The 22,239-nt window shown below is 39.3% G+C and overlaps 1 protein-coding gene across 4 annotated transcripts; it reads left to right on the top strand.

The window, feature by feature from the left end:
• Positions 1–831: 831 nt before the first annotated feature.
• On the top strand, positions 832–10,888 carry LOC149254277 (uncharacterized). Of its 4 annotated transcripts, none has more exons than XM_089460113.1 (3): positions 832–2,201; positions 10,124–10,197; positions 10,481–10,888. In XM_089460113.1, exons 1-3 carry the CDS (start codon positions 1,240–1,242, stop codon positions 10,528–10,530), a joined length of 1,086 nt encoding a protein of 361 aa, XP_089316239.1. In that variant the 5' UTR covers positions 832–1,239; the 3' UTR covers positions 10,531–10,888. The 4 variants fall into 4 exon arrangements, with proteins under 4 accessions (XP_089316239.1, XP_089316238.1, XP_089316240.1 ...); XM_089460112.1 differs by having other exon boundaries at positions 10,124–10,202; XM_089460114.1 differs by having other exon boundaries at positions 833–2,201; positions 10,362–10,888.
• Positions 10,889–22,239: the final 11,351 nt, after the last annotated feature.

Genomic DNA, 22,239 nt, shown 5'->3' with positions numbered 1-22,239 from the left:
AATTACTATATTGAAGTGTTTAATCCCACTCATAGTCATCAACCAAAAGCATACATAGAGGCCAATATCTCTTAGAGAGCCAAAATTCTTATTGCTTAGTTAAGGACTAATTCTCATCAACTCCGTTGTGAAATAGGGTGTTGGAAAAGGCCAAAGGAAGTGTGGGAAGAAAGAGTATGCATTTTTTGTTCTTCTAGAAAAGTGGAAACAGAAAAACATTTCATTTTAGAATGTGAGGCCTTCAAAGACAACAAGGAAAGTTATGCAGATACGCTGGCAGCTGGCTCTTGGTATAATCTATTTAGCGAGGGGTTTGTCGAGAAGCTTGGAGCATTTATTTTGAAGCTTCATAGAAAAAGAGCTGAATACATCAAGCATATGAAGAAACAATCTGTCTCATAGGTTATCTTTAGTCTCGTGAACCTTGTCCTGAGGATGAACCACATTAGTTGGTTCTAAACGTCGACCCAATCCTTTCAATGTGATTAATTTGGAACACTGCTCTCTAAATTTATTTCTTTCTTTCCCCTCACATTGAGATCTTGAAGATTTACCTTTTTATTGCTAATTCCAAACCTTGCCATAGTGTAAGATATTTAACTAATTGTTAGATATATCACCCAAACTTCAAACATATTGTATCTCTATTTGTTTATTAGGGCTAAAAATAACCCCTCCCTTACCAACCCTTTATTTACTCTTTGTTAAAAATTATACCTCCAAATAAATTAAACCACCACCTGTCCACTTTTCATACCATGATCGTTGTATATTCAAAAGGTCATTCCCCGTTTTCTTTGGAATTTTCTTTGTGAACAAAACTGTGTGGGCGAGGGAAAAAAAAACATGAATGAGATAAAACATTTTAATCACGTCCATGAGGCAAAGCAGCCCATGGAACCCACGCGTAACCAGCAAAGCCCAAAACACCGCCCCTAATTCTCCTTTTCAACTATGCATGGTACGTCAACTCATAGGATGGCTAGAATTCAATAATCGAGACTAGCTCAAAGCATTCGACACGTATGGCTTCAAGGTTTACTGTCAAAACGCTGCCTTGGCCGAGTTCGGCAACCTTGTTCAGGAATTTTCTGATGCATATGTTCTACAGTGTTCGGTTACAGGATATGTAGCCAGTCGTGACCAGGCCGGCAACCTACCTGCCCAGCGAAGAGGAAGTCCAGGTTCAGATTTTCTGTATTATTAATTTTTTAAATTCTCCATTCCAACTTTCACATTATGTCAGTCAATTTTCCCAGTCCCCTTTGGAAATATTGTGAGAGGAGAAGTAGCCCCAAGGGTCGAGGTGGATGTGCAAAAGTTCAGTGTACACTTTGTCAGGCTAATTGGCAAGGCAGTTATACGAGGGTTAAAGCCCATTTTATGCACATTCCTGGCAAAGGTGTTGGACCTTGCAAAGGGCCCACAGATAAACTGGCAGAAGCACAGAGGGAGCAAGAAAGGTCTGATGCTATAGCTCTTTCCAAGGCTCGTCCAAGTCATCCTGGAAGTTCATGCTCAGTTGAGTCCAATCCATCCAATGCCAGTGGTCTAGGGAAGGACAAATTGGAAAGGGAGATACAAGAAAAGGAGAACCATCTGCAACAAGTAGTACGTGGCTTAGGCAAATTATATGAAGAAAAAAGATTAGCAGAAGAGGACTCATTTGTAAATAATTGTGGTTTGGAACATGGGAAACTGGAGAAGACCTTGGGAAAGAAGCATAAAGAGAACATTATTTGTTCTTATCAGGAAACTGTGCAAGCTCTGCAAGAAAAGTTAAGAGACTTTGAGCAGCAACAGAGGGAATTTCAAACATTAGTCAAGAGGGAAGTTCAGAAAGAAGCAGCTCAAATTCGTTCCACTTTGACAGGTGTTATTCACTCCACTTTGACAGATGTTCTTGGACTGGACCGACGAGAAGATCTTGTGGCCGGAGCACAAAAGCTAATTAAAGAATTGAGGGAGCACAGGAAAATGAAATGTCAGTTAAGGTCGAATCAGTTTATGTTAGTAGTTAGTCCAGATGTTCAACAGTGCAAAGAGGAGGCACAAAGCAATAACAAGGGATTAAGTTCTCATATGGATAGAGATAAGAGAACAGGTGCTCGAAGTCATCTACTTCTTACAAGAAATACCGAGGCTCTGCATTGTTCTATTTGTATGGAGGAGTGGACGACTGCAGGGGATCATCATATATGGTATGTGTAGAGCTGTGGGAAGAGGGCAAAACCTGCAGCATTTTCTCTACCTTCCAATATCTTTAACACGATTTTCTATTAGTAAAACACTATTTACAACATAAATTCTTGACGATAGGGTTGAATCTTTGCTTCTCAAGTGTTGCAAGTTTCTCCGGTTTCTCTCTTCTTTACTGATTTTTTCAGAGTTGCTCAGGTTGTAGATATCAGTTCCAAGTTTATGCCTGCCTGTATTTTCCTCGATATCTTTGATAAGTTTCTTTCTGCACCCGACTATATATTCCCCGAAATGGTATTTGCAACGTTGCTTCTTCTAATACTATTGGTGAGGAAGATTACTGAAAGTCTACGCTGTAATGTTATGTGTAGAAGTGTCGAGTATAGATGGAGTTACAGGTGGTAGAAGTTTTCAATTTGTTAGGAACTTGCGCCTGTGTACTTTATAATCTTATGCATATCTGAAAAGAAATGAAAACATAAATGAACAGAACTGATCTCACGCAAATTCTATTGCTTTCTTTTCCTTTTTCTTTCTTTGTACTGTGGAAATAACTTTACCTTACAACTTTTTTTACAATATAAAACAGAAATGCTTCCCTGGTCACACGTAGGCTATTGTGGTGTAGTTATCGCAGAATTAATCATAAAATTTGGCCCTATTTTTACAATATAAAACAGAAATGCTTCCCTGGTCAGACATAGACTATTGTGGTCGAGTTATGGCAGAGTTAATCATAAAATTTGGCCCATCGTGGCAGAGAAAACGACAAAAATTGCCATTTCTAAAAAGGAATTGTTTGAGAGACAAAACCAACACTCTCCAGGCTTGCCCGAGATTATGCGGGGCAATACAATTTTAGCAAGGGTTAGCTAGTGGCTCACAGATCAGGGCATCCCAACTGTCACCTTTGTTAACATCTTCTCTTTTCTCTGTCTCTAATGTCTATGATAGCCGATTTTAACATCGGTTACTTGTCCAAGTACAATGAGGTTCATACCACAGCTGGCAGACCTAGATTGATCCCTAGAGCATGCTGGAGCGCTAGAATGAGTGTCCTTTGCCTATTCCTTGCCTTTACCACTTTACCTTGTTAGGAACAACTGTTCGACTCTTTGACCATTTGGAGGATCCCTCATCTTGCTTGACCTAATTGGTTGTGTATGGGATGTCATCCCAATGGAAAATCAAATTCCGTAAGTGGTCTACCCTGTCATGTTACTCACAATTTCTGTGTTATCCCAGCCCAATTTTGTATTACGAGGGATAATAATGATATCAAGGGTCATTGGGGTTAAGAGTTTAGTAGAGCAAAGTAGCTTTTATAACTTAAAATAAACTTTAAAGTTATAAAGTTAGTGTGTTACATTATTCTATCCCACATGCAAAAGGCAGCATGTAATAAAGGGGAGAACCAACTTTAAATAGGCCTTCAGGCCTTAGAGTAAGGCATTTTAGGGTTTTGAGGGATCTTGTGGGTTTGTTTTGAGGTTAAGTGTGATGACCATACATTGCTTAAAGATTGTGGGTCTGAAGTTAATTTTGTTGATGCTCTCTCTAGCATTAATGAGTTTACTGTTGCAATTCTGCTATATCGGTGTCTATTACTAGTATTTATTGTTGTTTCTGTTGTTGTGTTTATTGGTGTAACTTTATAGTAACTATTGTCATAGTTGTTGTCGGCACCCTACTATTTTCAGACCACAGCCAACTTCATCTTCTTATCTCTTTTGGAATCAGATTTGGCACTCCTTTTCAGACCACAGCCAAGAACTTTCAATCTCCCTGGCCTGGAATGAGGCGAACCAAAGACCTTCTTCTTCTACAAGGGAAAGGGACAGGGTTTCACTTGTTTTAGTCATGGATGCCATTGACTCAAGGAACGAGATGCGTGATTCACCGAAGCGATGAGACCTTGGAAGCGTTAAGCGGGTTCTAAAGACCCAAGGTTCATTATTATGGCTCACCCATAAAGGAAGGTGAGTTCCGTCTTCCTGGAAGAATCTGCAGGAAAATGAAATTCTTTATAGGCCCACTCACTCTTCGATCTTTGCGAGTGAGAGCTAAAGGCGCGGGACTTGCCTTGGTAACACCCTATGCCCTCATCCCTGGAAACTTTCACTCAGCCTTTGGAACAGCCTTTGGAAATGCCTTAAACTCCGCCTTTGGAACCTCTGCCTATTACCTATGCCTTGGGTGGAATATGGTAACCTAATACCTACTGCCTTTTGTGGTGGTGGACTAGCCCTGGTAACGCATCAGAACTACTCCTTGGGAAACATCCCTATCTATCTTGGGACCCTCTGCCTCATACCTACGGGGCCGCCTCATATAACTACTCCTTGGGATCCTGACACTCAGCCTTTGGAACAGCCTTTGGAACCTATCATCAGACGCCTTGGGAACTGAAACTCTGCCTTTCGTATAAGCTTCTTTTGAATAAGATTAAGATTGGTTTTCATTCAAGTGAGTTAGTGAGCATCCTCAATCCTCCTTCAAGTGAGCATCTCCCATTCTTTCTTTGAGCAAGTGAGTATCTTATATTTATGAAAGGTAGCGTTCCTTGCTTTCCTAACGTCAAGCAAGCACTACGTTCCTTGCACTAGGAAGCGCAAGCCCCTCCGGGACCTTCTTTTCTATTGCTTCGCTAGAGCTGGGCCATCAGGTCAGGTAGGCTCAGGTGAGGCAGAATCAGGTAAGCTCAGGCAGGTGAGGCGGGCTCAGGTGGGGACCGAGGTTGGTTCAGGTTGGGACCGAAAGACAATATATCTTATTAGTGGCTGGTACTGACTTAACTACTTTCTTTCATTAGGTGAGCATTCGTAAGCGTAAGGCGTACTAGCCGTCAGATAGGGACCTTTACAAAGCTTGATTTATTGATTGATTCGCCTCATATATATTGATATTGATAACGTACTTTCACCAATCCTTATTTGAAGGGACGACGTGTACTTTCATCAGCATCCTCATAGTTAATTCAGGGTAGGATACTAATAGCACTGATGATTGCTTAAATGACTTGCCTAGCGAGCATATTTCTATTTATACCAATCTATATAAAGCTGGACCGTTCTTTACCTTCAGGCAGGGTCAGGTGAAACAGGCTCAGGTGAGGTAGATTCAAGTGAGACAGGTGAGGTGGGTCAGGTAGAGATCGCAATAACATATATATATATTTTATTACTAGTACTTACCTAATCACTTTCATTCAAGAGTGAGCCATAAGCGTAGAAGGTAAAGACCAATTAGACCTGCCTATGTAGGGCACCCTAACTCATCCATCGTCGTCATTGCATTCACTTGAGGTAATAAGGATCCTCATTGTAGCGCCTATTCTCTTTAGTAAGAAGCGTAAGATAAGGGAAAAAGAAATGAAAAACCCTATCGGGAAGGACCCTATCGGGAAAGAAAGGCACTGAACCTGACGGAACACAGTTACTACTGAGCTGCTGAACCATAAGCACCTGTATAAGACAGGACAGTAGGAATCCCAACAGCACTACAAGCAGAGACAGCTTGCCTACCCCCTTACCAATGGTATTAACCCATTAGACATAGACATGAGGTAATTTTTTATAGGCTCACCCATCGGAGATAATTCCCCGTTACCAGTTGGACGTGACCAGCCGTAGATCCCCCGTGCCTAGGAATTAGGTGATGGTTATCCCACGAGTAAATTGAACCTTTAGGTGCTCGACCAAAAGGGAGAGGAGAGGATGCGTAAGCAGGCTCGACTGGCCGCCATCACCTTTAGGTGCTCGACCATAAGGGAGAGGAGAGGGCCGCCATCGAGAGGATGCGTAAGCAGGCTCGACTGGCCGCCATCACCGGTAGGGGCTCGACCATAAGGGACGGAGTCACTCACTATTCATATGGTGAGTGATTTATCGCTCGACCATATGAATAGTGAGTGACTCCGTTAATAGTCCAACAAACACCAAAACAAGCAGAGAGAGGATATCACCCCACTTGTCCTAGTGTGACCTCATGTTATAACTTCATCTTTATCTCTTTTGGAACCAGACTTGGCACTCCTTTTCAGAACCAGACTTGGCACTTGATCCATTTTGGATCGCGAGTTAATCACAGGAATCATGGGAATTAATATATTCAAGAAGAATACCATGTCAATTAATGGTTCCTTGAGAGAGTTCTGATTTCCAAGTACGATGATGTCAATGAAGAGACAAAACCTCTGGATTGGATAGGCAAGCTGCACATTTCATTCAATCATGTCCTATGGAGAATTAACAGAATATTCAATTTGCCACCCTACACCTGGAAGGACTTACATTTTGTCGGGGAAAATGAAGGAAGATGAATGGGATGAAGGTGATCAACTGTAAATAACTACTTAGGATGGATTTGTGATTGTGTTTTATCACAACTTGTGAGGACTCCACCCAAAAATGTTGCTTCTTGCTCCTCAAAGATGTTGAGATGTTCTACTCTTTGCAGGTAATCTCAATTGGTTAGAGTTCAGTCAATCGATTGACTAGTCGGGTAAGACGGCTAGGAATGAACTTCTACAAGTTTTGTCGGGAACAATCAACTAGGACAACAAGTCGACAGGATTATAGAAGTCAAGTCGATGAGATTGTCAGTTGAGAGTAGTTACATTAGTTGAAGTTGAAGCACAGTTGAGCAATTGACGAAAGCCGATAATCCATTGGAGTAGTCGAAGGTATCATAGTTGGGCATATGGGCTTCCTTCAACTCCTGATTTGACTAATAAATCTGCATTGGGATCAACCCACCCAACTCCATAATATCAAAATCAACATCAAACTCTCTTGGTTGGAACTTGGATCTCCTCTGCCCATTTTGAAGTTGGATCAATATCATCAAACACAATGGGATTTGTATCTGGTCTTTTGTTCAACAATTAGTTGCACCTTAGTTGAAGGCTGTACCGCACAAATACAACATGATTTAATCATTTTTGTCCCAAATAATTTCTCTTCTTTGTGTGAATTTGTTCAAAAATAGACCAATTACTCACACACCCAGAAGCATTGCAAGTTTGTTGGAGGACTCTAATTGCAAACTTTTGCAATTAAGGACATTGATTGCCAAGTGACTCCCAATAATGTGCTACAAAGACAAACTAAAGTTAGTTCATTGTTCAACAATTTAGATTGTGAGTTTGGCATGGTTGATCGACATCTCTTGCAATCTTTGCTAGGTTTTTGCCATAGGTACTTGTGGCCCTAGTCAAAGCTCTAATTTGTTGATGTATTTCTTGCTGCTCAGACTCATTGGGGACCATGTGTTCCAAGCACTTGCACAATCCATCTTTTGACCTCCCCAATCTGATTTTCTCCTAACCAAGCTTTATAATCATACCTTGGGTTAAGGAAATACCCGTCTATATGTATAGGATGATGGAGTTGATTGTTCCATCTATTATCAATGATCTCTTAAATAGGCCCATATTTACCTACTCTATCCTTGTAGGTTGCTCTTATATGCTCTTTTGCCTGATCGAGAGCCTCATAGATGGGCCTGCCAATTTTCATAGGCTCTGATATTTTTTGCAAAAAGTGTTGTCAAAAACTTTCTTTTTGGTGTCTTTTCTATCCTATCTACGAGCCCACCGAGATACATTCCAATCATCATTGGAAAACATTTTTTTGCAAGTTTTGTTACTGGGAAGTTAGAGATTGCAACGTGAGGAAGTGAGTTGCAAATTTTATGATGACAATCCTAACAAGTTCCTTGCCCCCAATGTTTTTCCTCATTAGATTCAATAGCATGAGTGGTTGTAGAATCTAGATGTATTTTGTGATATACTTGTCATGTTCTACAACATTCTTCACCTAATCCACTTTGCCTCTGTCCTCAATGAGGTCTATGCAATGCGCAACACATGGGGTCCAAAATATGGTGCTATATTTGGACTTTATCATATTTCTAGCAAGAACATAATTTGAGGCATTATCTATGATGAATTGCACAACATTCTGCTTCGCCACTATCCTAACTATCTCATCCAAAAGCTCAAATGATAGGTTTGCACCTTTCACCCTATTAGATGCATCAATTGATTTTCAAAAACATGGTTCCTTGAGGGAAAGAGACAAGGAAATTTATCATAGTATGGTTCTTTCCATCAATCCATCTGGTCCATGACTCTTTTAACTCTTTTAAATATTCATTAATAGACAAAACCTTTTTTTACAAAAGAGATCCCCTCAAGTCATGCATACTAGGGCCTTTGAAGTTGTTCCTTGTAGCTATAACAAAGTCCCACATTGCTTAGTAATAAGGTGAGTGGGTAGCATTAAAGGGGAGATATGCATCATACCACCATTAGTCAATGTATAGAAAAGCAACTTCTGTGCATTGCTTTTCCAATGAGTATCTAAGGTGGGTTGAATTAGACTTGGTTCAGAAGTAGTGGCACTAGTAGGGATAGAGCTAGGGGGAGGTGCGAAATAACTCTTAGTGTTCATCCTCTTTTTACCTTTGGGTTGATTGTGAGACCTAAGAGGGGGAGGAACATAATGGAAGGGGTCATGGACATTGGTGGAAGGGATAGAGGAAGTGTCTTCCTAAAAACACTAGGACTCACCTAATAATTCAACAATAAATTTCACCCTTGCTTTGGTGTTTAAGCTGGAGGGAAAAAACTCTTCTGATTAGCTGTGTCTAAAGTGTCTTCCTAAAAACACTAGGACTCACCTAATAATTCAACAATAAATTTCACCCTTGCTTTGGGGTTTAAGCTGGAGGGAAAAAACTCTTCTGATTAGCTGTGTTTAAAAACATAGGTAATCAGCGAGGTTAAAAAACCTCCTAGGATGGAATTCGTCATCAAATTATAGGCTTACCTAGGTTGTTACATAGACTCAAGGTTTTACTAAGATCATTTACATTATATAACTTGCAGAATGGGATGACCATGACACACGTACTGTTGATATGTGATCCGATCCTTGTTGAAAAAGTTGGTACTTCCGCTTCCCTGTAACCTTGACAATTTGAGTGCAACAGGTTGGTTTAAGCAAAGTCTTTTTATGACAAAGAGGGGAAATAAACAGGTTTAATGACCACCTTGCACAATTCTCTGGGCACGATGCAAGACCTTGCTCAACAGCCCCAATAGATGCCAAGCATCGAGCACAATTGGACTTTGAAGAGCCTAAAGCCAAAAAACAAAGGTTAATGTTTGAAATTGGGTCTTCTTTAAATACAGAAGGATCTCAAGGATCTTCTGCAAGTGCAACTGAAACTGATGTTTCTAGCCCAGTGCTTTCTTTTGTTCCCACACAACCCAACACTGGTGGTGGTAATCTGCATGTTTTCCTTTGTTGCTTATACTACACCTATTCAAAACTACCTTGGAGAGCATGGATTGGAAGAAAAGTGACCATAAACAAGTTGGAAATCCATATCCAAATTTTAGTATAATTTTGGTATTCCTTTCAATGCTGCTAGCACCCCATATTGGCAGGTGATGATTGATGCCATTGCCATTTTTGGAATTGATTTTTAATCCCCTACAGATGAAATTCTTAGGACTAATTTGTTCTCCGAGCTTTGTGATTGAGTTCTGGTCGTCTGTTGTGAATCTTAGACAAAACTGCTTGCATGATTGTGTCTGATGGGTGGACAGATACAGGTCTGAGTGAGGTTGGGGGTGATGCATCAATTCTCCATTAGTGTACCCGTGTGTGTAATAGTAAATTGAATCTCGATGGTGAATTGGGTGCATTGAATATGGACATTGGCACAGATCCATATAAGCCCAGATTAATGTGCATAGCCCAACTTCAGTTGGCACTGTTCTGTTTGCAGTTTTCAAGTCCTTTACATCATGCTACCAGAAACCAAGTAATTTTTCCTTCTTAGAGCAAAACGGTTTTTGATTTACTAGAGATATCAAAATTCCGAAAGCTAATTTTGAAATGTGGAAGCGCAGCTCCCTTGCCTGTGGACACATGTTTGGCATGTCTTGTATTAGACAGTGGCTTCAGCGACAAGAGAACAATATTGGTAAGGTAAGAATGTTCAAGTTTGCAAATTGTTGATTTCCCTTGTGTGATGTTTAATGTAGGTAAGAATGTTAAAGTTATTGAAGAAGATAATCAAATTTGTATTATTCCTTTTGTGAGTAAATCTTGAAGATTTTAATTTTGCATTTCTGCAAAAATGTGTAGTGCCCGCAATGCAATGACAAGGCTGAGCTGAGGGACATCAGAATTCTGTATGTTCCAGTTATAGCTGTCACTGGTCTAGAATAATGACACTCAATTTTCTTTTGTTATAACATCTACAGTTTCCTATCATCCTTCGAGCTTCATTCTGCATACATCAATCAATAGGTGATTGATTTATTATGACTAAAGACATCGAAAACAGTTTCCAAGTGATATTAGTAGCCCTTTTAACAAGAAAACACTGGACCAGTTTTACCAACTGCTATGATTATCAAGGATTAATTTCCAGGATTGCAGAAGTCAGTTGAAGAGAGCCTTTTTTCATGTATTTGTAAGGGCACTGCCTCCATGGATTCTGTAAATATATGTTTGGCAAAGACTAATGGTTCAAACTCTGAAGATGATACGCTAAGAAAAACTTGCACAATGTTAAAAGTGTTATTGCAAGCTCTTTTAAGTTCTTTGATGCAACTGAACCTTATTTGTTTCTGAATTTTGGATTCAGCGACATAATTTTTGTTTCTCAATGCGGTGTTGCAAATCAGAAATGATAGTTTGGATGGGAAATTGTTATTAGTACCATAGTTATCCAACCTCTGCAGATTCTAACTGAATTGTTGTGGAGATTAGCCAAGGCCTCAATAATAATAGTTGGCTGTTTTTTTCAGGCTTTCTTGACTCTCTGTTATGCAGTTGAATCATAATTTTGTTTAGCACAACAATGTTTGTTTACTGGTCATGCATTTCCATTAATAGTTGGCTGTTTGTTGCACGCCCTTGAATCTCTGTTATGCAGCTGAACCATATCTGACTCTAAATTTTGTTTAGCACAATAATGTTTTTTTAGTAGGTGTACACTAACAATCAGAAGGCACAGTTTGCTTGGGAGATTGTCGTTAGTATTATGGTTAGACAGCCTTTCTGATATCCTAAGTTTTTGAGGAGATTGACCAAGTCCCGAGTACTTGTTACTTCATTTCATTACTCTTATAGCCTAGGTGGGCTTAAATGACTAATTATGATCTATACCGTGTTAGATATTTAGTAATTTAAGTAGGATTAAAAGTATAAGAAAAAATATATAATAACAAGAATATATTTTTAAGGTCAAAACGTAGCCAGACATCAAATTCATATATGAGACTCCTTGTTTTGGTTAGGATTAGTTATAACAATTTTTCTTATGAGTACTATTGATGTACATATGTCATTTTTTTACATGTTCTAGGTATCGAATATACAGTTGTCCAAACCCAGTTGTATTGTTATGATAATGTCATGTGAAATCAATCTCTAATGGAGGACATTTAAAAACGTTATGCTACTACTCAAGAGTCATGATTGCAATCATTCTCCAAATTATTATGGCATAATTGAAGGTCTAATGCCTTCTTAGTTTCATTAGCCTGATCTATACCTTTTTGACTAGACAGATTATTGCTGTGTAGAGTTGTATCTTGTTTTTGTTTTTTAAGGTTTTTGAAATGTTTTGTCATATGGATGTGAACGTTATGTTTTATAACTCTTTATCAGGATTTTTAATCTTATGCATATAGTTTGCCACTTTTGAAGTTTTTTTTATTGAACATTTAGGTTCATATACTTACAAATTTGATCATTTTTTATTGACATCAGTTTTTGCTTCTTAATTCGATGGAAATTTATCTGGGGTATCATGATGAGACCTTATTAGTTTGTAATTAGATTCATTTTTGAGAACACATAATGTCCCATGAATCGTTTCTTTTTTCTTTTAATGATAACAAATGCACCATGAGACCTTATATTCATTCTTTTGGAGCACATAATGCCTAATGAATCATTGCTTTTAATGATAACAAATCCACTTTTTCGATTAAGCAAAACCACTACGAGTATAGCACCCTAGCCATACATGTTGGGTAGAGTTAAGCTTACAGTAAAAAGGTATGCCTATGCCTATCCTGAGTAAGGCTTTCCATATATTAATTCTTTGAATCTCCCATGGCCACCATTTGTTGAAAGTGAGTTTTCTTGGTCCCATTCAGTGTTTTTCTTGTTATAGAGAATGTCCTTGAAGCATTAAAACCTCTCAAATTAAATAAAATCATCAAGTCCCAGTTGCCACAAAATTTAGCAGGACTCGTAAGGGGACTCAAAGATTGCCACTATTACCTTAATGATATTCCTACTATTTTTTAGTGAAATTTCACCACAAGGTAGGTTTCCTAGGGTTCAAGCTGATGAAGATATAAGCTAGGTGAAGACACTCTATGATGGACAAAAGGCTCAATTCTTCTTAATAAGGAGTAGTGTATAATGCACCTTGACTAGATAAAGATGTATGATCTAGGGTTTTTTGATATGCAACAACAAAGGATTACCAAGACATAAAAGTTAAAGAAAGGGTTTGCTAGAAGATTAAGTCAACAAAACAATAGAGCAAACCCTCAAACTAAGCCTTAAGTTGAAGCAATGCTAGGGTTTGGGTTTCCAAGCCACAAGTTTATCGAGAGAAGGATGGGGTCAACCCTCCTATGGGAATATTTACCATTAATAAGACTAGATTTTGCATTTAAAAGGAGTAAGGATATAAATGATAGTTTTTTCTTCCACAAACACTCATCCACAATGCCCTAAATTAGGCCAGCCCTAGGAAAAAACCCTAGCAGCTTGCCTTAAAAGGCTTAGGAAAAGTAAACATAAGAGAAATATTTAAATTTTGAAGGGTTTTGATCAACAAAAAATTCACAATGCCTAATCGAACTTGGGTGATGGATTTTTATGGAAATTTTTAGAGATAAGTGAAAAATGATTGGAGTAAGGGGGGAACTGTGTTTTCAACTTTGTAAAACCCTAACTATCTTTTTTTGAGGGGATAAATTAAATAGGAGATGCACACTAGGGGTTCTCCTATGGACTTCAAGGAAGAAGTATTTTAACATGCAAAAAATAACCAAGGTTTGCCACAAATAATTTGCATTTAGGCATGCATCATAGAAAAGCCCTAGCAATAATTCAATTACATATAAAACAATGAAAAATATGCAATACATTTACACTTCTTCCATGAAAAGACCACCTTTCAATCCCAAAAGGAGATCTCCAATACATAAGCCAATCTCCAATAGCAAAAGCTCCATAAAAATCACATCTCCACATGTAGCGAATTCAATAGAGGCTAAACACGCCTTAGAAGAGGGGCCAACAATGAAGTATGATGATGAAAAATGACAAGTGAGAGATACTCTATATGTATGATGTCTATCCCTCACTTTCACAACATAAAGTTAACCTCCAAGCCCTACAACAAGTTTAATTTTGAGTGTTCATCAAGATAAGGGGTTACAAACCAACACCATAGCTTAAAATAATAAAAGTATGCCATAAAATCACACACATGTGGTTCGATATCCACCACAAGCATGATGTCATGCCCTTTTTAGACAATAAATTCCGTGTAAGTGCATAGATGGGCTAGTGGGATGTTCCATCATCATAATCAAATCCAATACTTAAGGGGAATCCCTCAAGAAGTGCCTCAAAAATGCATGATGTGGGTTCCCTACGTGACTTCTCAAAGCAAACAAGGGTGAGTGGCATCAACTCTCTCTAGCATTGTGGCCCCAAGTGCTAGTATAAACCCTCCCTTGTCATCCTTGGGATGACCATTGTCATCTGGACTTTAGATCAAGTCATTCCCACCAAATAGTGTCAAGGCCAACTTGGGGGCATGTTGGGTCTGCTAGGGACATCATCAAGAATCCCCAACACCAAGCAAGAGGATCTTAACGCTTCAACATGTGGGGTTGCTATGAGGTGTCAATGATATGTTGGAATCATCAAAGCATCAAATGCTTTGCTCTAAAGTGGAAACACTACATTTGCAAGGTCATCACTGCATTATGGAAATGTAAAATGATCTGGATATGATGTGTAGTGGAGACATGAAATGTGCCCTCGAGACCTTTGCTGCTATGTGAAGGACCACCTGGGAAAAACATCTCAAAATCAAGTAAAAGTTACAAGTCATTAGGACAATGATCATAGATGCATCATAGTGTAACATACTTAATTATTAAGAACATAATAATACTTCAAATTGGAATCACCTTCAAACATGCAACTAGACCAAGTCTTGTAAAAGTTTTCCCTACGTGTGTTAGGGATGGATAGATGGGAAACCCTATTAGGTGCTTTCAAGCCCTAATAGAAGGTGACATGTCCTAGGTCAACCCTTCAATCTGTAAGTGTTTGTGGTAATGTGGCAATGGAGAGGAAAAACTTCATGGCAAGGTGCCATGGCCATGGGACTAGTTGATGGAAGTCCATCATCTTGAGTGTATTGATGTATGGAGGGAGCAATCATGGAGGCATGAGTTATCCCTTTCATCGACTTGCCTTTTCCACCCCTACGATGCACCTTTTACTTCTTTTTGATAATGCTTTGATAGGGAGCATAACTTAGGTGTCCAAGGTTTCTTTTAATGATATGACATTTATTTACCCCTTAATGATGACTCATCTTCTCGCTCATCAGGGTTGGGATATGCAAGGATTCTTCTATTCTTGATGAAGCATTGTATGATAAGGAATCAGGTGACGACTAATGAGGTGGGTAGAGCTCATGCTATGCCTTTTCTCACGTGCTAAATAAAATCAGAGCCATCTTTTGCATTTTAACTTTTCTTGTTCTTTACTTGTGGCCATCTTATACTTTTACCTTTATTTTAGCTACATGAACCTCCAAGGAAAAGTTTCTAGTCTAGACTTAAGGATGAGGATATGAGGGTGTCAATCCCATTGAATTAGTGACAACAAACAAGAACGATAGATATGAAATTAGGGTAATGGTAGAAAGTGGTAAAGTATGGAAAAGTTATGGACATGCTACTTCAATCCATATTTCACAAGTAGTTCCCCTCCTATAAACCTAAGTCCTCAGAGGAGGTCCCATTGGACTAGGGTTAAAAACGAACCCCCTGGTAAGGTGAGAACATGTTTATAGTCAAGATTGGTCAATCATCCATATGACCCTTAATTCATATTAGAATGCCCAAAACATTAAGTAAAAGCACGTAATTGTAAAAAGGTTAAAGCACCCACTGAATGGTGACCCACTTTTCTTTAAGAGAAATGTTGGATGGTGAGAGGCATCCGACCAGTGCGAATGGTCCAAAAATATGGCATATCATCATATATTGGGAAATGTAGTGTCATTGGTTGGCTAACTGTCCAAAGGATGAGATTTTTTTTTGCTATGGGGTAACCCACTGTTTGGTGGGTAACATTTGGCTCCAAGTTAGGGACATATGCTCATAGTAGAGTGCATGATCCATATGCTTGATCGGGGAGTTCGTGAGAACCCCAACAATCCATGGGCTCGCAGACTTGTTACCTGCACACTCAAATCAACTTGTTTGACAACATGTGAATGGGGTGCTAATTATCGCCCTTGTGATTATATGATATGAAACAAACATTGGAAAGAAAAATTAGCTAACACATTATCATGAATAATGAATAAGTAGGATGCACACACAATAATGCAAACACACAAATGCAATGAAGCTTTCTAAATATAAATGAGTCAGGTTCCATAGGTGTTTTCCTCTCACAGGGGAGGGCAACAATTCACCTTCAAATTTTGTAATGTAGAAATACTCTACCCCTACTTTTCCATGGACCCTAAAAGGCTATTGGTTGTTGTGAACAAGGACTGAACTGCCAACCTTAAAATCGTTTTCTTGCCTTTGAACCCCATTGTTTCTCTCTGATGTTTTGGGATGTCTATTTCTTATTATTGTTTGTAGGGGATATTTTGATTTGATAGAGATTCCCTAATGATGGCTCAACTTGTTTGGGTCTTACAAGAAACTTAGGCTCAATGTGTTTTTTCTCCAAATGTATGTCTTTGGGGTGTGTATTAGTCTTGGCCTTACTAGGATGTTTGGGGAAAAGGAAGGCTCTATATCTTCCACATGCTCAGGCATGTGTAGTTCTCTATGCAAAATGAATGGTTTCCCATCCACAATGGGTATGGTAACATGTGATAAATCCATCTATAATTTACCACCTATACATTCACACCATTCCCTATGCAAGAGCATGCCTCAAGCATCTGGCACATCAATGATGAAAATATCCATTAGCACCGAAATATCCTTATTAGTAGCCAATAACACTTTTAACATCCTTCATTAGGCCATACACAGGGATAGACTTTTCAGTCAAAGCCACACACATTCCTATATGGTCTAGTGATATGCATTTCCAACTGATTCATGACTCATAAAGGCATTACATTTGCTGAGGCACTGGAGTGAAGCATACAATTATTTAAGACTTGATTATTTACCATTAGAGATAACAGGGAATGTGCATGGCCCCCATTTCTTCGACCATTGTACATATTTTGAAGGATCACAAGATGGTCTCTAGACTCCTTTTCAAGGTTAATTGCCTTTATAACTTGCCCTTTTTGCGGTTCAAGTTTATCCATCTCTAAAAGAGGCACTTGCACATTCATCTTTTCTAAAACACTTCTTAATTCAACATCCAAGGACATGTTAAGATTAGGTGCATTAGAATTTTCAATGTTCTTATGAGGTGGGGTGGCCTAGCACTCTTTTGAGGGATACTGATATTATTTCTAGCACCTACTTGAGGGTGGTTTTGTTCATTATTCCTCCCAGAATATTGCAACCCTTTGAACCTTCCTCCCTCTTCAACGACCATGATTGGCTCATCATGATCATTATTAGGTTATTCAGTGGTTTCTTCATGTTATTCTTGAGAAGAAAATAATGATTCACCAAGCAAAGTATTAAATGGAACATTATTATTTATCATATTAAATGTCACAAACTTATCTCTTCTTCCACTTGATTCCATGGGAATTCCTCTTGACTATGGAATTCATTACATGTCTAACACCAAGAGGGTCCTGTGAAAATTTCATCTACACTAAAATCCTATTGTAGCAACTGTAAACTATTCTTCTAATTGTTAATTAATTTTAACAATTTATTTTCTACGACAAATACTGAATAAATCACACTAAAACCTTCACAAACAAAGTATTGCGGAAATGATAGCATTGGAAACTGAGAAAATACTAGCACACAATAAAAATGACACCGTTATTTTTGGACAAATGTCTCTGGAAAATGTTAGTTTTTGGTAGCATCAAATGTGCTCTAGCCATGAAAATTGGTGGAGAGGCTAAGGCACATGAGTTCTAAATAACCCAGAAACCGTTTGGTGAAATTCCACCTGGATTGTATTTTATTAAAATAATTAATATTTTTAATGGGGTTCCTAAATCTAAACTTAAGAAAATTAAAATATTAATGGGTATTAATCAAAATATGGGTGAGAATGATCTAGAAGGCAGATCAAGTCGTGTTTTAATCTTAGCCATTGATTAAAGACTTAATCTCAGTCATTGAAGTCTCAATGAGAAACGTATAAGGAGGCTTCGGGTTCATTTAGAGACACACAGAGAAATTGAGCAAATCGATTTTCTGAGGTGAGAAGTTCTCAGGAGGAAAATAGACTGGGGAGATCTTGCAACAGAGGGGCAGTTAGAATCTGAGAAAAGGAATTTCCGGAGAGTACAATGCAGAGAGGGCAGAAAGACGTCTAGAAGAAGGTTGATGCTGACCTAAGCAGTGCTGACGCAAAGGCAACGCAGTTAGAGAGGGGAAGTCGAGTTTCTGCTGAGGGAATTCAAAGTTCAGTGGCCGGAGGAAAGTTGATTTATCAGCCAGCAGAGGATCCAGAGCAGAGAGGCAGCGTAATGTCCAGGAGGGGTGATGCAGAAGTTGCCCAAGGTGATGCAGTTCGGTGTAGAGGACACGCGGAGGGTGACGCAGAGCCTCCAGAGCTGAAGGATAAATCACTGATTCTCCGGTGACATGGTGAGATCATTTCACCAGTGTTTTGTCCATTATTTTCTCTGTAAAGGATTGCTAGTTGAGCATCCTATATTTGTACTCAAAATTTTCTCCTACATAAGAATAAACCCTCAGAGTTGTTGCACCGATTTTCCCGCATTTGGTTTCTCTAGGGACTATTTTGTCCAAAAATAACTGTGTCCTATGTATCTTGTTCTTTGCTTAGTTTTTTGTTTCATCTAATCAAATTTAAAGTAGTGTAGGCTGCAAAAGTAATTTGCTTTAGTGTTATTCAGAAAACAACTTGATAATGTATATTAAAATCAAGTAGGTGAAGTAGATTCATATTTGCTATAGTAGGGGTTCCTTGAGACTAGGAATTTTCACATGGTATTAGAGCATTGATTTTGAAACAGGAAAAACAGATCCAATGCTAAGCAGAGAGGCCAAATGTTGTACTTGGCAACAATTCTAATCCCCTTGAAGGATTGCGCAGTCCTTGCCGAGAAGCAAAAATTCCAAGGAAATCTCTCTCCGAGAGAGTCGATAGAGGTACGATTTCCAGTTCGCGAGTTTACAGAGGCAGAGAGAGTGACGCAGAGCCTCAACGCAGTGCTTGGACGACGCAGTTTCTGCTGGGGCAGAAATTCGTCGGAGAATAGCGAAGACACATAGAAGAGGAATTCTCTCCTCAGAGAACTTTTTGCCAAAAAGTTCGAATTTCTCACTCACTGGGTAGCTGAGCAATGACTAGAGGATTCAGTTCGATAGTGGGGTGAGATGGCATCACATGGGCTCAGAGATTAAGACAGGTTGGAAGGAGCTTCCAACTATGTCATATGGAAGACCAGAATCTTAGTTGTTCTGGAAGAGTACGATCTCGAAGCTTACGTCAAGAGTGTTGTGGATGTTCCTGCTGACAATGATCAAAGGAAGAAGTACAAGGCTGAGCAGGGGAAGGCGAAGAGATTCATACTCGATGGAGTTCAAGATCATGTAGTCTCACACTTGCAGGGCAAGGATACAACCCGAGAGATGTGGGAAGCTTTGTCTTTATTGTATGAAGGCTCTTCCGAACAACGAAAGATGTACATGGAATAAAAGTTGTAGCAGACATTGATGCAGAAGGGATAAGGAGTCAAATCCTATCTTCAACTTATTCAGGACACTAGAGACTATCTTGCTGTAGTGGGGTCCACTCAGTGTACTGCGATGGTAAGGACGACCCTGAATGGAGTCTCGGATGAATGGCAAGTCTTCGTCCAAAGCATATTGGGCAGGGAAAGACTACCTTCATGGGAGGAGATGTGGGCAGCTCTTCAACAGGAAGAATTAAGGAGGGATCTGGTTAAGGTCAACCTCAATGGTAGCAGTGGGAGTGGCACGAAGACCAAGGAGGAGGAGGAGAACACAACTCTAGCATCAAAGGGACAACAGAAGTAGAAGCGAAAGAAGGACATTTCAAAAGTGAAATGTTTCAGATGTGGCGAGATGGGCCACTTTGCATCCCAATGTCCTTTGAAGCAAAAGGATAAGGATGAGAAACATGATCCTAAGGCCGCTCCAACAAAGATTGACGAAGATGAGTTTGCCATGAGTGTCCACACATCTCCACGAGGGAAATGGGGCAATATTGAGCTGTAGTCGGGAGGACTACATGTGGGCAGGATCCTTGAGGAGTCCACCTCTTGGATCAATTCCTTGTTACATGAGCCTGAGATTAAGCAATAGCGAGATGGACTTAGTGTCAGATGATGCAGTGGATTGTTTGGAGAGATAGATGCAGTAGCCAGAGACCAGGCACTGATCAGCGCAGAGCAAGGTCGGCAACAGTGCAGTTGGCATAGTGCAGAAGTCAGAGCAACGCAGAGGATTCAGAGGGTCAGAGACTAGTAGCAGTCAAATTCCAACATTCATGGTATTATACTAAACACAATTAAGTTCAGTTAATTTTGGATGTTTTTCAGTTGCTTCTCTTAGCAACTGAGTTACAGTATGAACGTTGTGTTAGCAGTGGCAGTGCTAGCAGCATAGCAGATGCAACATTTGAGAGGGAACTGCAGTACAGATGAAACAATGACAGTGGTAGTGTCACGGGTAGCAGTACAATTGCAGCAACAACACAGTGTTGGTGGTAGAAACAATGCGGAAAGGAGGTGCTTCAGAGACAGAGCAGCACGCGGTTGGACATTGTTGATAGAGCACTTTCCTCGCTAACAAGGAGTGTTAGTTTTTGGTAGCATCAGATGTGCTCTAGCCATGAAAATTAGTGGAGAGGCTAAGGCACATGAGTTCTAAAGAACCCAGAAACCGTTTGGTGAAATTCCACTAGGATTGTATTTTATTAAAATAATTAATATTTTTAATGGGGTTCCTAAGTCTAAACTTAGGAAAATTAAAATATTAATGGGTATTATTCAAAATATGGGTGAGAATGATCTAGAAGGCAGATCACGTCATGTTTTAATCTTAGCAGTTTATTAGAGACTTCATCTCGACCGTTGAAGTCTCAACGAGAAAAATATAAGGAGGAGGCTTGGGGTTCATTTAGAGACATAGAGAGATTGAACAAATCGATTTTTTGAGGTGAGAAGTTCTCAGGAGGAAAATCGATTAGGGAGATCTTGCAACGGAGTGACAGTGAGAATTTATGAGAAGGAATTTACGAAGAGTACAAGGCAGAGAGAGGAGAGAAAGACGTCTGGAAGAAGGCTGATGCTGGCCTAAGCAGTGTTGACGCAGAGGTAGCGCAGTAAGAGAGGGAAGTCGAGTTTCTGCTGAGGGAATTCGAAGTTCAGTTGCCGGAAGCCAGGGTGTGAGACTGGGAGGCAGGAAAATCGATTTCTCAGCTAGCAGAGGATCCAGAGCAGAGAGGTAACGTAATACCCAGGAGGGTGACGCAGAAGCTGCCCAGGGTGACACAGTTCTACGCAAAAGCCACAAATAGGGTGATGCAGAGCCTCCAGAGCTGAAGGATCAGTCACTGAAAAATATTTAAGTGGTTTGATTCCTATAGGCTTGCTATACTTAACCATGCTGACTTGGATCAAATTGGACAACAATAATCTTAGTGGGAGCATGCCTCACGTAATTAGTAATGTATCCTCGACACTGCTGACAATGATAATTTCCAATAATCATTTGAGTGGCTCTATTCCTTAGTCCATGTGGAAATTATCTGCTTTGAAGCAACTTGTGATTGATGGAAATTAACTAAGAAGTAATGTTCCACCAAAGGTTAGCCAATTGGGTTAAAATTGAACATATCGATTTCAACAAAAACATGTTTTATGGTATGATTCCTATAGAGGTTAACAACTGTAGTGCTCTGATATACATTAATCTCGGCGCAAACAAGTTGTATGGTAATGTTCCCTCAGATATAGCCTGTCTGGGTAAAATTGAGCATATTGATTTTAGTAAGAACAACCTTTCTGGTATGATTCCTAGGCAGATAAGCAACTTCAATGTTGTGACATACATTGATTTCAATGCAAACAGGTTGTCTAGTAATGTTCCCTTAGATATTGGCCATCTAGGTAAGTGTGAACATATCAATTTCAACAAGAACAAGTTTTCTGGTAAGATTCCTTGGGAGATAAGCAACTTGAGTTCTCTAACACATCAATTTTAGCAAGAATAGACTTTATGGTAAGATTCCTAGGGAGATAAGAAATTTCAATGCCCTGACATATATCAATATTAGAACAAATAGGTTGTCTGGTATGATTCCCAAGGAAATTGGTAACAATATTTATCTTATAAAATTTGATTTATCCAAAATGAATTCAACAGTCCCATCCCAATGGAAATCACCATCATAAGCAATCTCTACTCTCTAAAACTATTGAGAAATCACTTCAACGAGAGCATTTCCACAAAATTTATGAAAATGACAAACTTGATCACGCATGAATTTCTCTTAAAATAACTTTTCTAGTCTTGTCCCACAGAGCCCGTTTTCTCATTTAAATGCAAGCTCTTTCGTAGGGAACCCCTAC

The sequence above is a fragment of the Pinus tabuliformis genome, chromosome 7, assembly GCF_031772625.1.
Source record: "Pinus tabuliformis cultivar Carrire ecotype Pingquan chromosome 7, CPIR1, whole genome shotgun sequence".
In the NCBI taxonomy this organism is placed as follows: Eukaryota; Viridiplantae; Streptophyta; class Pinopsida; order Pinales; family Pinaceae; genus Pinus; species Pinus tabuliformis.
This window is presented reverse-complemented; position numbering and strand designations above follow the sequence as displayed.

Excerpts from the sequence above, each read along its gene's own strand:
- LOC149254277 (XM_089460111.1), top strand. The coding sequence starts at position 1,240 with ATGTCAGTCAATTTTCCCAGTCCCCTTTGGAAATATTGTGAGAGGAGA. Across the intron at positions 2,202-10,123 it reads GCAGGGGATCATCATATATG|CTCCCTTGCCTGTGGACACA; the intron begins GTATGTGTAGAG and ends GTGGAAGCGCAG. Across the intron at positions 10,203-10,361 it reads AAGAGAACAATATTGGTAAG|TGCCCGCAATGCAATGACAA; the intron begins GTAAGAATGTTC and ends AAAAATGTGTAG.